The sequence below is a fragment of the Mauremys reevesii genome, linkage group 2 (genome assembly GCF_016161935.1).
Source record: "Mauremys reevesii isolate NIE-2019 linkage group 2, ASM1616193v1, whole genome shotgun sequence".
NCBI classification, from domain to species: domain Eukaryota; kingdom Metazoa; phylum Chordata; order Testudines; family Geoemydidae; genus Mauremys; species Mauremys reevesii.
This window is the reverse complement of record NC_052624.1, coordinates 176,748,794-176,765,458: the sequence shown is the minus strand read 5'-3', so window position 1 is coordinate 176,765,458 and position 16,665 is coordinate 176,748,794. Positions and strand designations below refer to the sequence as shown.

The window sequence follows — 16,665 nt, the reverse complement described above, 5'->3', positions numbered from 1 at the left end:
AGGACAGCATGCAGCTCCAGTTTACTTAATGGAAAGCCTGAAATTAAACAAGCAGCTTTTGACAGCATAATTAATGTCTTTCTGGATCTTGCTCTCCTTCTGCACAGACACAGGCTCCTCTGAACAGCACTGAAATCTGCATGAGGAGCCTTTCACTTTCTCCAAGAAAAAAAAAACAGAAAAGGATTCTTCCTCTCCTCTGCCCATCCCCCTCTTCTCATTGCAGCTCACTCATTTTTCAGTGTCAGACTCTCCGCTCCTTAGCGGCTGCTCATGCTTTCACTGTGGATTGGTACGGTGCACAAAGCATATATGAAAAGTCTCACTGTGCGTCAGCCCCATGTCATTGTTCCCTTACTGTCCCAGAGTTTAGCAAAGCTAGGCTAGTCTCAATAATACCAACAGACAATACACGTGCCATCAATCGAGCTCACTGACAAAAGAAATAGCAAGTATTGTTTGCCTTTTTAAAGCCCTGAATAGCAATCAACAAAAGAAGCTGGAGTAAGCTAATGGGTCTAAAGAAATAGCTGCATAATCAGGTTCTTCTGAAATCCTGGTATTTTAAAATAAAATTTGCAAAGCATTTTAACATCTGTCCTTGGATAATTATAAAGTCCAGAGATCCAGAGTTGTGTTTGAGCGAGTTGTGTTTGAAAGAGAGTCTTTTCATATAGAAAGGAAATTTTAAAAGATAGCAAGCATACCTAAATGTAGTCAACTTTCTCATGCATATTTTAAATAATTTACCCCCTTATGTTTTAAAGCTCTTTGCAATCCTCACATGTAGTATGTGGTAATTATTAATAATGATGTTAGTGAGGGAGAGTAGAGTAACAGTTGCTCTTACTATTTGTTAATTATCATATCTCTTGATATTTCAGTTAGGAATTTCCTCCCTCACAAGCCCAGTTGCTCCACCTGTATGACATTGCAGTGAAATCATAATACTCCATTTGTGAGATCACAGTTTTTGTGCAACTACAGACTGCAGTAATACATAACCAGAAGTTTACAATGTCACTGAAAGTTCAAAAAGCAGAAGAAGCCGGGACATAAGCTTTCAGAAGAAAGTCCTCAGTAAAACATACATTTTCAACCAGAGTAGTGGGAGTGCAGAAAAATCCTGGCATTACACACTGCCTTTTTTTTTTTTTTTTAAATTACTCTTGGTTTGTATTACCATAGTGTCAACAGGCCCCAGCTGAGATCAGGGCAGTATTGGGCAATTCTCTGTACATAAACATAGGGATGGACTTTTTGTCCTAATGATCTTTTCTTTCAAGTTTTCTCTAGCATAATAATCCTCTGAGCTGAAAACATTCAAGCTTCAGGACCCAAGGACCTGATCTTACAATGTACTAGTGCATCCTGCAAGATGCAGAACACTCCCAATTTCCAATGACAGCGAGGGGGCCTTCAGTCATTCTGCAGGATCAGGCCTGAAAATTTACCAGGGCTATGAAATTCACAGTACAAGGCAAAAAAAAAATATTTCTTTGCATCAATATGTAGAACACTGTCATTGTTTGAGGGCTGTGTTCAATGGGAGTTTTGTGCAAACATCAGGGGGAAAATGTAGCCTTCACAGTGCTTCAAGTTGTTTGCTCTGTAGTAAACACTTCTTTTGTGCAGAAGATGCTGTTGTTGTTGTTTCTTCATAGGCAAACTAAAAGTAATATTATTGATTACTCATCACGGGTATAGCAGCCTATGAATAAACAACACCTTGATCTAACTCAGACACCACTCTGTGTCAACAACTAAAGGCAGCTAAGAACCAAATTATTACTTCCACAGCACTAATGCACTACCACGGGAGCAGGTGCAGGAAGCCTCTTCCCTGTTGTCACTCCTGAGGAAACACAGCCATAATGTGGATACCTGTGCTCCCAGAATGTAAAGTTCCCTCCCCAGAACCTGCTAGGGATCGATAAGAAGCTAGAGGGCTGCAACAGTGGGAGTTACAAACAACCCTTTTCCTGTGTAATAAGAGCCATAATCAAGCCCTAGGCATTCAGGTCACTACCATGGTTCCCCTCCCACCTGGCCGTACCTCTCAACGCTCCTAGGTTCTTAGGGATATCCTGAATTTCAGTGATGTGTCTGTTCCACCTTAGAGTCCTTCATCATTCATGCCAATTCTTCCAGGCTGACTCCATTCCCTGTGAAGGGACCTCCACCACACCATTGTCTGCTGGGTCAACAGGCGGCAAAGGGCCTGAGGCACGGTGATAATCACAGGTGATGGGGCTGACCCAGCTGTGTGGGGGATGCCCAGCGGAGGCATCACCCACTTGACAGCAGCACAGGAATATAATTCAGTGGCAGCCTTCAGAGGGTCTGAGGAGGAGAATGAGGGTAAGGCGAGGTGGGAGGTATATGCGAGGCAGACAAGCCTACTTCTGCTACTCCAGGGCTAGTAAACTGCTGGGAGGTGCCAGCTGGGATCTCCAGCTGTCACCGTTTAGAATATTGGAGCCAATCTGGGAGTGACTGGCTGGTAGCAGCTCATGCCAGCTCAGCTAATCAGGCATCAAAATGGAAGTTGGGAGACCTGTGAGAGGGGAAAAGATGGTTCCACCACTCTCACCCATCCACCCTAGGAGAGCTAGAAAGGAAGAGGGTGATCAAGTAGGAACAAGAGCAGGAAAAGAAGCAGCAGCTATTGTGAGTAGTTGCCCTGGTGTTTAGGCACTACTGAAGTTAGCAATAAGAGGTAGAGGATGGTTGGCTGATGGGTTTCACACGGATACAAGGAGACTTTTATCCCTAAAACCGCAGATCGAAGACAGGCGAGGTCAGTCCGGACTGAAAGCTGATGCTGCCTGATAGATTTCAGCAGCCCATGTGAAAGGAGTTTGATGGTCTCAGTCTTGTTTCCAGTGTAAGCTCTTTGAGGCAAGGTCTTCTTAGAATCATCAATAATTATTTGGATCACAGTAATGCCTAGAGGCCCTAACTGTACTTGGGGCCTCTTTGTATTAGGTGCTATTCAAACACAGTGAGAGATCTGAAAGGCTTATAATTTAAACAGACAAGACAGAGAGAGCAGGAGAAAAGAAGTACTATCATCTCCACTTATAGATGGAAAATGGTGGCAGAGAGAGAGATTAAGTAACTTGCCCAAGGCCAAACAAGGTGTCTCTAGCACAGCTAGAATTTGAATCAGTTCTCAGGAGTGCCTTAATTACAAGGCCATCCTTTCTGTGTATAACTGTACTGTACTTACCTCTGTGTTTGGAAAGTGCCCAGCACATCTTGGACACTACTGCAGTATAGATAATAAACAATAAATAGCAATTGGCTTTAAGCAGCTTCTTTCAAATGGCAGCTGCAGCACATTTCAGTTGCTCCCTTCCAGTTCTCACCAGGTCCCCTGGTGAGCAGGAGAACAGAGGTTAGCTGGTGAGACCTGATGCAACCACCAAGGGAAGGAGCAGGTAAGCAGCCAGAACCTTAATGCTGCCTGCATCAAGGGAAGAAGGTGACATTATACCCACTCATTGGGCAATTCTTCAGAAGAGGCCACCCAAGGCAGCCCTCCATCTTTACCAAAGGTGTAGTGGTGTGGGAGGGAGGGGATATAAAAAGCTGTGTAGCATAGCTGAGCTCCCCTATAACAATTCTCAGCTGGCTAGGGCTCTCTCAGGACCACAGCCAGTTGTTGTAAATTAGAGCAGCCTAAAGGCTGCTCTAACTTACATCAGGGCCAGGACCAGGGCTGGAGCAGCTTGAGAATTAGGGAGCAGCAGCCAGTTCCCTGACAGCCCCCTCCTCTCTCCTGCACCAAACATACCTTGCAGGAGAGAATATGGCCCACTGTTTTTAAAAAAAACAATCTCCTATTGAGGATTTACTGTAACTACTCTATTGGACCTATATATTTATGAAGTTGATGTTAGGGCAATATTTTAAATACATCAGTGCGGGTGGGTCATGTCTGTTTCTTTGCCCTTCCATATGTAGAGTGGTTAGCATATACTTGTACAGGGAGCCTAAGATCAAATGAACAAAGTAAGAATCTTTCTTGCCCTTTTACATCTTTGGAACAATGAGAGGAGTGTACGTGGGAAGAGCTCACACACTGAGGAGGAGTGTATTTAGGGTTAGTGGAGAATGGAGAGTGGGAGGGTTAACAGGAGGAACTGTACTGATGGGAAAGATAGAAGGAAGGAGAGGACAAAAGGTTGCGACTCAAGTGGACAAGAAAAGAACTGAGACAGGATGGAAGAAAGATACACTTTGGCTCTGTCTAACTTCAAGAAATTGCACTGGTGTAACTACAATCGATGTGGTGACAGTTGTTAAAATGTATAGATTTTTAAATTCAGCTTTGCAATTAAGGAAAGTACAGTATTCAGTTACTTCACATTTCAAGTACACCGCTACCTCGATATAACACCACCCAATATAACATGAATTTGGATATAACGCGGTAAAGCAGTGCTCCGGGGGGGGCAAGGCTGTGCATTCCGGTGGATCAAAGCAAGTTCAATATAACACTATTTCACCTATAACGCGGTAAGATTTTTTGGCTCCCAAGAAGCATTATATCGAGGTAGAGGTGTATACATCTTCCTACTGCATGAGTGATGTTCTGAAGTCCAGGGTGCCACTTCAAACACATCAAAAAAAGAAAAAAAAAGAAAAAAAATGCTCCATGTTTGGGTCATTTTATGTTGATCAAGCGGATGTGATTGAGGCTGCCTTTGGATCAGATCTGAGGGAAGCAGTACAGCGTTTTTTAAATCATGAGGAAGACGGTCTAGATATACCACTTAAAAAATTAAATGACCCTTTAAACGCATATGTCCGAACAATGATTTTTGATAAAGCAAGTCCTACAAGAATAACATTTCAGGAAACAAGTGGATACGCACATTTTTGAATGACTTTTTTTTTTAAAAATCAAAAGGAAAAGGCACTCTTTCAAGACTCAGTATATGTAGGTTTAAAATACAATATAGCTTTAAATGTTCTTTGCAGATCATTGTGCTCACAATGCAAAATATATTGAAATTGAAACCAAACATCCTGAAACAAACCCTACCAGAGTCATTAACTATGCTCCAGTGAGCATTCTGGCACACTTTAATATTTCAGGTCAATGAAGCTTATTCTGAGCAAAACATCTGGAGCATTATAAATCTAGGATTTTTTTTTCCTGTGCTGCAGTTTTCACTTCATTTCTTTAAGATTCCCTTTAATTATAAGACGGAGCAAATGACATTTCACAACACTAACTCCCGCAGTTGTTCCTTCACTAACTGCCCTATTTGCTTGCAGCTTCCTCCCTTTTCCTCTTTCCTCCCACACAAAATAGCTTCCCAGGGCCTGACACTGAAATCCTAATTCAAGCAGCACTCCCACTGATTTCATAGGAGTTTTGTCTAAATAGGCATTCTAGGACTGGGCTCTTAGTCAGTGAGTTCTGAAATTCATTCATAGCTTACCCTGCTTTCTCATTTTCATAGGTGTTGGTGTCATTCCAGGAGGTTTACATTTGACATTAAACATTCAATATATAAAAATATAAAGGTACGGTGCAGAATTGGTGTAAGCAGGTTCAAGGATGGTCACTTGGCTTTTCAAAGAGTGTTATTCAAACTGGAGTAGGCATAAAAGACAGACTATTTGTATATAAAATTGTATGGATTCCATTCCTGAAATTCATTTTACAAAATCTTCTCAGAGATAGCTGTGTGCTGAATAGTTATGGCTAAGAGGGGCATTCAGCACAGTGGCCTTGAGCCTGCCAGGTCCTGAGCTCCTTCAATTCCCATTTGATCAGGTCTATTATTAGTTTAAAACAGTTTTTAAAAGAAATTCTTAAATCCTACAACCTCCATCCCTTCTCCTGTTGCTAGCTCCTCCTCCAATATGATGCCCTAGCATTCATTACGTTGATTGTGTCATATCAACTGGAAAACTCCATTGGAGCATGAAGCTGACTTCTATAGGGATGCCAGATAAGTGCTATTTGACTGCTATAATGTGCAATTTTGCAACTGTTAAAATCTACAATAATAATGTTTTACTATCTTACAAATGTTAGACTAGAGAGAGAGATTTAGAGCATAAGACTTGGAGGAGGGATGGTTTTGTGTTTAAGACATTGAACTGAGATTCTAAAGAGCAGAGTTCAATGCCTGATTCTTCCACAGGCTGTGTGTGTGGTTTTGGATAAGTCACTTCATTTTTCTGTGCCTCCATTCTCAGCTGTAACATAGGGATAGTAATACTTCCTTTCTCTGACTTCTCTCTTTAGACTAAGGCCTACAGTGCACCAGTGACCGCAAGATGAAATTCAGAATCCTTTTTAAAAATCTCCAGACAGACGCCATAGCAGGGACTCAGCGAGAATCAAATGGATGCTCATGGACTGGAGGACTGAAGCTATCCCACAGTTCCTGCAACCTGTATTTGCATTCTTGGCTGAGCTCCAAATGCTTCTAGGGTCAAACACAGTGTCCTGACTCTTTTACATGTCACCCTATCTGTACTGAATGCTGCAGATAGACGCGATAGTGCAGCACTCAACACCAACATCCTTGCCCCCCCCCATGGGTGGCTGATGGGAAATCCATCCTCATCATCAGCCTCAGCTGATGGTACAAAAGGACTTTTTTCTGGTGGATGGATGGTGCAATATGGCTGGTAACCATCCTCATCATAGCAATAGGGGCTGAGCTCCATCAGCCCCTACCCTTCATGTGTAAAGAAAGATTCAGTTGCCCTGGACTAGCAGTGGATGCTGGGCTTCTCTCCTACACACTGCTTAATGTCCTGTCTGGACTATCATAGCAGCTGGAGCTGCCTTTCCACTCATTTCTCACTAACAAGTCAGTGTGTCTTATTCCTGCATTCTTTATTAATTCATCACACAAGTGGGAAGAACAGAATCAACAGGTGGGGTTGTTACAGGAGCACCCCTGTGAATAGCATACAGATCATAATTTCTGCAGGCTCTGACACAGAGCAGCTGTGCTCTCTGGTTCTATGATACGGTGGTTCTCTAGTACACTTGCCTATATTAGGCAGCACTGATTCTATTTTTAGATGGATTGACTCAGGAGTCATTCCCGCAGCAAATGGTACAAAAGGACTGGTAGCCATGATCATCCTCAGTTCCAATTTATGGAAGGGTTTGGATGGTGCAATATGGCTAGTAACCATCTCTGCTGTCATGCAAAAGCAAAAGCATGCTTCTGTGTAGCGCTGCTGAATCGAAACAAGCTCCATGATTGCCATGCTATGGCATCTGCCACATTTACCCAGAACCAATGATTTTTGCCCCATCAGGCACTGGGATCTCAATATGGGATACACCTGATTTTATAAATTCTGTTTTACAAAACCGGTTTATGCAAATTCGGAATAATCCCCTAGTGTAGACGTACCCTAAGAATTTCTTGACAGGGACTGTCTCTTACTATGCATATGTCATACAGCACCTAGTACAATGGGGCACTGAAATCAACTGAGGCCTCTAGGCATTCCTGACATACAAATAGTAACAACAACAGAGAAGACTTCCTCTCCTCATATGCCATTTTCATGCTCAATAAATATCTAAGATAGCATCAGCATAGTGCATACGGGGGCACTTGTAAGTGTACTTAAAACTAAGTAAGGGGTGAATATCAAAAAGGCCAGAAGTTCAAAGCAATGCAGATAAGCGTCCAAAAGTTTAGATGTTTAATTTGAGCTTTATCCAAACCCATTTTCTAGACAAATCAGACTTGAAATCTTCAGAGAAAAGCCTTTCTTAGAAGATTGCTAGCACTGCCAAAACAGCAGACAAGCAACCTTTCTTGCAGTATTTCAATTTTTCCTCTCTCGGCCCTGGCAAATCCTAGGGGCAAACATTTTTAGTCTGAGTGAGAGAGAGGCAGGGTCAATGACTCACAGCATATGAGGCCAGTTTATTCACCACAAGAAACAAATAATAAAAAGAAAACCTGGCACAGTCCATACCTCAAAATGGGTTCCCTTATTGCAGTGGCTCTCAACCAGCAGTATGTGTAACCCTGGGCGTATGCAGAGATCTTCCAGGGGGTACATCAATTCAACTTGATATTTTTCCTAGTTTTACATCAGACTACATAAAAAGCAGTAGCCAAGTCAGTACAAACTAAAATTTCATACAGACAATGACTTGTTTATACTGCTCTGTATACTATACACCAAAATGTAAAAGGAGAAAGTAAGTATTTTTTTAGTAATAGTGTGCTGAGACACCTTTGTATTTTTATGTCTGATTTTGTAAGCAAGCAATTTTTAAGTGAGGTGAAACTTGGGAGTAACACAAGACAAATCAGACTCCTGAAAGTAGTTTGGAAAGGTTGAGAGCCACTGCCTCATTGCATCTCTTCCAGGCCTTTCCTACACCAGATCCTGCCCTGGGCTGATTTCCCTCTGGTAACACTCTTATTTTATAGTCTAGAGAAGGTTCACAGTTTCGTAGAGGTCAGGTACAATCCTCGGATTGGTCCCCTTGGTTCATCTCCAGTTCTCACTGCTTCTTAAGGGATAGCACCCTATCATGTACTGACTCTTTTGTTACCTGAGCGGCTTCGCCTCATCCTAATAAAGCTAAGAATTGCACATGCAAGTCATTGCCCCAATTACTGTGCATGGAGCTAAACGCTTGTGACGTGTTCAATTGCATGCAAATACATGCAAGCATCACTGAACTATTTATTCTGCATTCCTCAAAGTGAGAGGAGGGTGGGTGAAGCTACGAATATAGTTGCACAACTGCAGTTTTCAAAGAAAGCATTTTACAATCCAGCCAGCTAAATGTATGAGAACCTGAAATAGGGAAAGTATAAATTACATTAGGAATCACTCATTTTAGCTGTTAAAATTATTCTAAGGCTGGAAGGTCAGGGACCAATATGTCATGAAACAAACTATGTTGGGATTAATACAATAGAAATTGATCTATAATTCAAATAAAATAAAACAGACAATGGACATTCTTTTTTTTTTATATAACTTGTTCCTTTGGAAGGTCTAAACAAATACAAAATGCCATCTGAGATTACTGTAAAAAACATTGAGGATACACGATCTATAGTGTACCTGTAAATCAGAAAAAAAATTTTCTGTAACAGAAATATAAACAGAATGCTAATGGTAGAGAAGAAAATCTTGAGTGGTCCTTATGGGGCCAGGTAAGGCTCTGAAATGCAGTGGAAGAACTGAGAACCAGTCAGGAAGCCTTTTGTGCACTGCCCAGCCCTTACCGAGGTCTCGCCACTGAAACACGGAGGAGGGAATGGATGCACTTGGACATAGCCCAGGAGTCCAAGAACAGTACAGGTCCACATGGCCAAAGCCTGTTGGGGGTGGGGGGAGGGGCAGTAGCAGTGGGCTACAGTAGGCAAAAACTGCTAAGGAAATTAGGCACCTAAGGTGAAATCCTGGCCTCAGTATCAATGGCAAAACTCCCACCAACTCTAGTGCGACCAGGATTTCACTCCTAATTGCCAGTGAAAGCCAATGGGAGCTGTAGCTGGTAGGCAGAACCACCAGCTGACAGCTGTGGAAGATAAACAACACTCGATCAGAGTTGCAGTCCTTTTCCCCAGGGCCTTCTTTTACTGATTTATAAACAAAAGGATTCCAAACTGAAACAAAGCACTCGGAACAGTGGGTTCCAGTTGCCATAGACTTTGCATCTAGGAGACAGCACGTCCACCCCCTAAGAAAGCCCCACCGCTACCACTTACCCTCTGTTTTTATATCCCCCCATCTTCATCACCCATGTGACAGGTCTGGGTTTGGATTAAGTCTTTGTGGACTGATACTTGGGGAACATGTTTCTACTATGTCTCACTACCTAACGCCCTTAGATGCTTTTGAAAAATCTCACCAGATGCCACTGCCTCCCATTATCCTGCGGTTAGATCCTGTGTCCGGCCCAATGATAGTTATGGCCCTACATGCAGGGTATCCAGGGATGAAGGTCCTGTCCCTCAGCCCCACCCCTTCTTAATGCATTCTCCTTAGCACACAGTGCATTTAACTCAGGTTCTGTGCTCAATTTGCAGATATGGCCTAATATTTGCTTTCATTTTGACATACAGCTACACCAATAAACCATGCAGGATTTTAATAAGACAAGTTAATACACTAGCAGTTGAAGGAGCTCTGCCCTGAACCTATGTACTGTAGCGTGCTCTCTCTCTCTCCCGCTTCCAATGATAAATTGTATCAAAATCTGAAAATCATTTCATTCTTCACAAATGAAAACAAAACGTGATTCGAAATGTCATATTTATGGTTGTGTGAGCAGGATTCCCGTCATCAATCATTCAAAATAAAGGGTATTATTTAGGAGCAATTTGACAGTGGATTTAAAAAACAAAACAACAACAACAACGTCTCCAGTTTTAACATTATGAAAAAAATTATCTCAGGAACATCAATATTATTTGGTTTACAGGTAAATGCTGGTTGTTTTTTTTTTTAGATTTAGAGCCAAAAAACTAAATTCACTGCTGGTGTAAGCAAGTGCAACTCCACCCTCTATCTGCGTCCTTGTAATATGTTATAGGTTCTGATCACCACTGAAGTCAGTGGAGTCGCATTCACATGCAAAAGTGATAATCTTTGTCCACAAATTTATCTCACATACACACCACAGGTTTTGCTGTCCTTACTAATACCTTCCTCATGTGTATAGTCCTGCGGACTTCAGTGGGACTACTCATGTGAAGAAGGTAGTAAATAGTGAGAGTAAGAGTGGCAGAATGAACCAATCGAAAGGAAAGATTTTCATGTGCTAATGATAGTCATTTAAGGCCATATTTTGCTACCTATAGTCATGGTGAACAGTACATTATTCTGGAAAACTCCATGTGAATCAGTAGGACAACTCATAGAGAAAGCTGCTTTTCATGAGATTAGGGATGACAGGATCCGGTCCTTAAGCAGCACATATGCCTAGCCAGTGTGAGACTGATCTACCTCAGTGATGCTGTGATAATCTTTTAAAATACTCAAAAATGAAGCGTGTATAATATTTATAACTACAGAATACCTGTATACATAAATATGTAGCCATTGGAGACAATCTTCTATTATTAGCAGTAACCGTATTTTTCCCTAAGGGCCCCAACTGAGATCAGGGCTCAGTTGTGCTTGACACTGTAAAAACAAACAAACAAACAAACATAGTAGGAGACAGTCCCTGTCCCAGAGAGCTTACAGTATGAATAGACAAGAAAGAAACTGAAGTATTATCACCACCGTTTTACAGATAGGGAATTGAGGTTCAGAGAGATTAGATGACCTGAACAAGGTCACACAGGAAGTCTATGGCGGGACTAGGAACTGAATTCACATCTCCTGAGCTCTAACCCAGGGCTTTTAACCGCAAGACCATCCTTCCTTTTAAAGCTGTTTTATAATTATTACATTCAATAAACTACTTTGTGGCATTCAGCCACAGCCCGAAGTAAGGGGCAGCGGACAAGTGCACTGCCCCACGACTAACTGAGACCGGCTGACACAGGGTACTTGTCTTGCACTGGGAGTGTGTTTGTCAGGGAGAGTAATTTCCTGCAGCCCTGAAAGGGCATAGCTTGTTTCCTCCTGTGAGTCCAGCCAGATCTGCTGGACAGTGCCATTACTGCTCACTCGGAGCCCACCCCGTCATGGGGAGCAGTGGCTACACAGCCCTTGTATTCCACACAGGAACCAGGCCCAAGATCTGTGTAACCCTAAAGTGGCCACATACAGTGGAGTTGGGGAAACCATACTATCCCAGTCCTGTATGCAGCTGTGTTAGGGATAGGGATAATCTTCCAACCATTTAAAAATAAGGACATTGTGTGTGTCAGCTGCAGCAGGCTGTGTATGCAAACACTGTAGAGACAGCAGGGTAAAGGAGGCTTCCCATATTTTATAAATCTGACCCATACTCTGTAAAAACTCTTCATAGTACATAGGAAAGGATTCTAGAAGATGATGAATCCTGTGACATAGGGGTTCCTGTGCTATTGCACAGACCTAAGTTTTTCACAGCTTTGTAGGAACCTCAATGTATTACATCTGAAAAAGGAATATACCGATTGCCTAGTATTTCCCTAAGAAAACAGAGTTATTGAGGTTTGAAATGTCTTAGTCCCTCTTCCTCCCGACTGGACTGAGTGTTATTCAGGATAAGTGAAAGTTAGCAGGCCAGAAATGAAAGCCCACCAAAAAAAGATGTTTTTTGTGTGGGGAAAAAAAAAAAAAAGAATAATTTTTCATGTGCATTAACAACAGCCAAATGCTCGCAGCTTTCAAGCTTGGTTCAATTACTGTAAACATAACCATGCATAGCAAGGACTTTCCACTAGATTTAATAGGGAAAAAGTATCACATGATGGAAGACTTTAAAAATCCAAACAACAAGCAGTGCCTTCTGCACCAGACTAGCTGAAACAAAGGCAGTGTATGCAGTGCAATTCTGTGTCACTCTCATGCCTACTTTTACAGCTCACTGTTACTAAAACCATGAGTAATTCCTAGCTCCTCTGGGTAAGTATGTGCACTACATGGCACATTGTTAGAAGGTCAATTTCCCCTGGGGTGCAAGTTGTGCTAACATAAGGAAAACTGGGCCTCACCAGGCTGAAAATTTATCCCTCTCCCATCTAGAATATAAATGATGCCTTCAAGTGAGCAGCCAAAACACACAACCCACACTTCCTTGCTCTTTTCACAAAAAAAATAAAAATAAATTGAAATATGACTTTAAAACAACTGTACTCCTATTTTTAACAATACAGTTTGGGGTGGCCCTAAAGAGCTTGATGCTCCTAGCTGTGGCTGATTCTAGCTTTTGATTTCAAATGTTTAATTTGTGAGTTCTGTGAACACCTAATTAGTGACCTATTTTTTTGGGGTGGGGGGGCAGGATGCTCCTATTTACTATGGCTTTTCTGGGTGGGGAAGGCCAAAATTCTGCTTTCACCTATTTAGCTGTAAATTCAGAGAACATCCATGTTGAAATCAATGGAATTATTCTAGATTTACCATGAGAGCAGACTTTGGCCCTATTTTTTTTTTTTAATTACAAAAAAATAAGAAAACCTCCTGTCATTGTCCTCCTATCTAGATCTCTGAGGTGGCCCCTATTACCAGAATATCTGAACACCTCACCTAAAAACCTCAGTTTTTAATGCATTTATCCTTACAACACTCTCCCCTGTGGGATAGGGATATGCCATTATCCCATTTTGCTGATGGGGAACTGAGGCAGAGAGATTCAGAGTTTGTCTTCACTGCAAAGTTAACTTAAGTTATAACTCCACATATTGCCCCAACTGGAGTCCTGTCCAAACACAAAAGCCCTTAATTCAAATGTGGTGGTGCTTGTAACTTGAGCTGGCTGGCCTGTTGGGGATGTAGGCTAAAACTTGAGGTAGCACAACTCATCTACTACTAAAATCACTTTGTAGCCAGCATCTTTTGGCATCAAGATAGAATTTCAGCTATAATTAAACATACGTAGTATTGGAAAATCAGTTCTTTACAATCAAAGAGAAAGATATTGGCACTGATACCTGAGCATAAAAATAAAGCAAAGAAGATATGAAAAATATCCCTTGCAAGCAATCATCAGTGACTGTCCAGACTGATTACCTGATTTTTAAGAGTAAACATATACAAGAGACACATACAAACAGTGCTTTGGTTTGGCAGCCCAATTTCTCCAATTCAAAACAAATCACTCATGCCATGCTTGGACAGGAACGAGTTAGATGCAGAGTTCTTGACTCAGGGCGATCACTTTTCTTTGGCTTGTGGTGCTAGGCAGTGCTTCTTCCCCTGGGGAGTATTTTGTCTGTACATGGATGCCCTTTTTGTCCTGTGGAATAATCTGGATGAAATTTTCTAGGAAATACTCTTTGATCCTTTCCCGGACTTTTCTAGGAAATACAGCCTTGTTTTGTCTGCCCCAATACAAACCTTTCCCACAGTCCTCCGCGATGAGTTCTACAGACACCGTTACTATAAACGGCATGGCAGCATACAGGCCAGGATGATCTTGAGCCATCTAGAGCAGCTGCCTTCTCTGGGCCTTTGTCACCTTCAGCCATAATCACCCCTGCCTGCAACAATTTTCACCGTATTTGCTGCACTGTCCCTACACTCATATCCTGGGGCCTCCAGTGGCTCCCAGCAACTTACAGCTCTGGGCTTATCACAGGACCCCCCTCGCTACTCACTATGCCTGGTGCTGCAGAGTGTCCTGAAACAAGTCTGACCCTTTGTATATTTTTATGAGGAGCTTTATGGGAAAATTTTAGGGGAGTTGTGAGACTTTTCATTTCTGCTACCACTGTAAATCTAACAATGTCTATCTTTATCAGCTGCCTCTGCCAGGGGCTCCCTCCCCACCCAATGAAAGACTGACCCAGATCAGAAGAAGAAAGAAGCAGACGAGAGAAGACGTTTTCAGAGCTTTTCCAGTCTTCAGGTGCTGCTGACCAGGAGAATAGAGATTGGAGGGACCACGTGATAGAGACCAAACAGAAGGACTAGGACTGGAAGAAATGCATGTGTGAGGAAAAGACGACGGACCAAGAGGAAAGTCAGAGAGACCAAGAGATGCACTGACAAGTGCACCAGGACATCATAACTCTGCTCAAGCAGCAAATACAGGTGTTGCAGAATAATATGGAGCAAAATGCTCAAAGAACTCCTCCACAGCAGCTTTCACACTCCCTGGATAATTCAACGTACACAGGAACCTACATTCCTCCTGGCACCTTGTTTGAGTATTGCCTACTCTATCCCTTATCATGGCAGTGGAAACCAAGGAGAACTATGATTATTCATGCAATGATCTAGGATTACTTCAGGTTCAGTCAGCAAGCACCTGGCACTTTGCTTTTTTAATACGTGTAATAAAGGTTTGGTAAGTGTTGATGCCTTCAGAGTTTACCATTGTCAGTACAGTTGTTCATTGTGTATTTGCACCCAATAAATTTATGTTTTTTTAAAAAGACTGTATGTTATTGGGTATCACCAAACAGAAATGCCAGTCTCCCAAATTCATAACAGTTTATAAATCATGTAAATTCCTCATCCAAGCCAACTACACAAAGTAGTACACAGAAGCATCACACGGCAATACTATGGCACATATTAAAGAGATCTGCTAAGGCCTCTCTCAACCACACAGCTCCTCGATGGACTTTTGTAATTGACCTGGCGTCTGACTCTTGTAAGTCAGCAGACAGTCTTTCCAATTCACCCCTCCACCCTTTTGTAGTAATTCCCCCTTTGTTTCAAAAATATTATGCAAGACACAGCATGCAGCAAAAACGTCAGGAATATTTACCTCACTGAAGCTTCTGTCGGCATAACTTACGACACTCAGGGGAGTGAATAAACCACCCCCTGAGTGACATAAAAGTTACACCAACAAAAGTGCCAGTGTGGTCAGAACTATATCAATGGGAGAGCTTCTCCCACCGACATAGCTACTGTCACTTGCGGGGGATGGAGTAGTTAAGCCAATGGGACAGCTTTCACAGCAGCTTAGAGCAGCTACATTCAAGAGCTTACACTGGTGCACCTGCATCAATGCAGCTGTGCTGCTGTAAGGTCTCTAGTATAGCCATAGCCTAAGATCCAGCCTAGCCATGAGACATTGCTACCAAATGCACATTCAACAGTCATCATGTATCTGCTCAGACTATCGTTAAATCTCTCCTCAGTGCTGTCTAGGTGCCCAGTGTATGGGACCATGAGCCATTGATGCAAATGGTAGGCCAAGTTCCCCAGAATCACTATCGGCATTTTGACTCCACCAATGCCAATGTGCCAGTCTGGGAAGAATGTCCCTGGATAGAGCTTTTAGAAAGGCCCTGTGTTCCTCAAAACACAAGTATCAAGCACCTTGTCAGACCACCCAACGTTAATGCCAGTCAAATGTCCATGATGATCCATCAGCACTTGCATAATCATGGAAAAGTACTCCTTTCTGTTTATATACTCAGTAACAATCTGGGGTGGGGTGTCTTATCTATTGTCCCACAGCAGTTCAGGAAGCCCATTGCTTCAAAGCCCTCAACTATTCGCTGCACATTGCCGAGAGTAACAGTCTTGTGCAGAAAGAGACACTTAATGGCTTGCACACCTACATGTAGGTCTTGCACACCTACATGATAGCTGCCCCCCCACATGGATTTTTCAATCATGAACTAATTGCCCACTGAACAACAAGGGTTGCAGTTACCTACTGCTGTGGAAGCAGTAGTTGCTGATGTTTTGCAAATATAGGAGAATCATACATCTTATCCCTAAAACAGACACCAGAACTCAGCTTAGCTGTGCTGTGTTGATGATTCTGCCAGAGACCTGGCAGAGAGAATGAAAAAGCAGCACAATGAACTGTGAGAATTGTAAAAAGTCACACAAATTATGGGATGGAATAAACATTATGAGATGGAAGTAAGGGATGTGTGAGAACTTGACTTCTGCTCCCATCATTCCCTGGGTGCAGTGATATCCCATAATGCACTGCGAGGCATTGCACCAGATGGTGGCATTTGGGACACTGGGATGCCATTTGAGACAGAGCACCAGGTCTTCTGCCGACAGCTTCTAATGGGGAGGACGTGCAGCACCAACAAAGCAGTCAAGCCTGCATAT

At 42.4% G+C, this 16,665-nt stretch overlaps 1 protein-coding gene across 11 annotated transcripts in view; it reads right to left on the bottom strand.

Annotated features, from left to right (window-relative positions):
* The window catches only part of PHACTR1 (phosphatase and actin regulator 1), a 426,275-nt gene that overhangs the window by 210,636 nt on the left and 198,974 nt on the right, over positions 1-16,665 (bottom strand). Inside the window, exon 1 of one of the 11 annotated variants that reach the window (XM_039525221.1) lies at positions 3,233-3,455. The exons of 8 other annotated variants lie outside the window; for them this stretch is intronic. In XM_039525221.1, coding sequence (XP_039381155.1) covers positions 3,233-3,260 — 28 coding nt within the window. In that variant the 5' untranslated portion in view covers positions 3,261-3,455. Of the gene's footprint in view, positions 1-850; positions 891-2,056; positions 2,358-3,232; positions 3,456-16,665 lie in introns of those variants that run through there. 2 more of the 11 variants (XM_039525225.1, XM_039525226.1) reach the window with 2 other exon arrangements.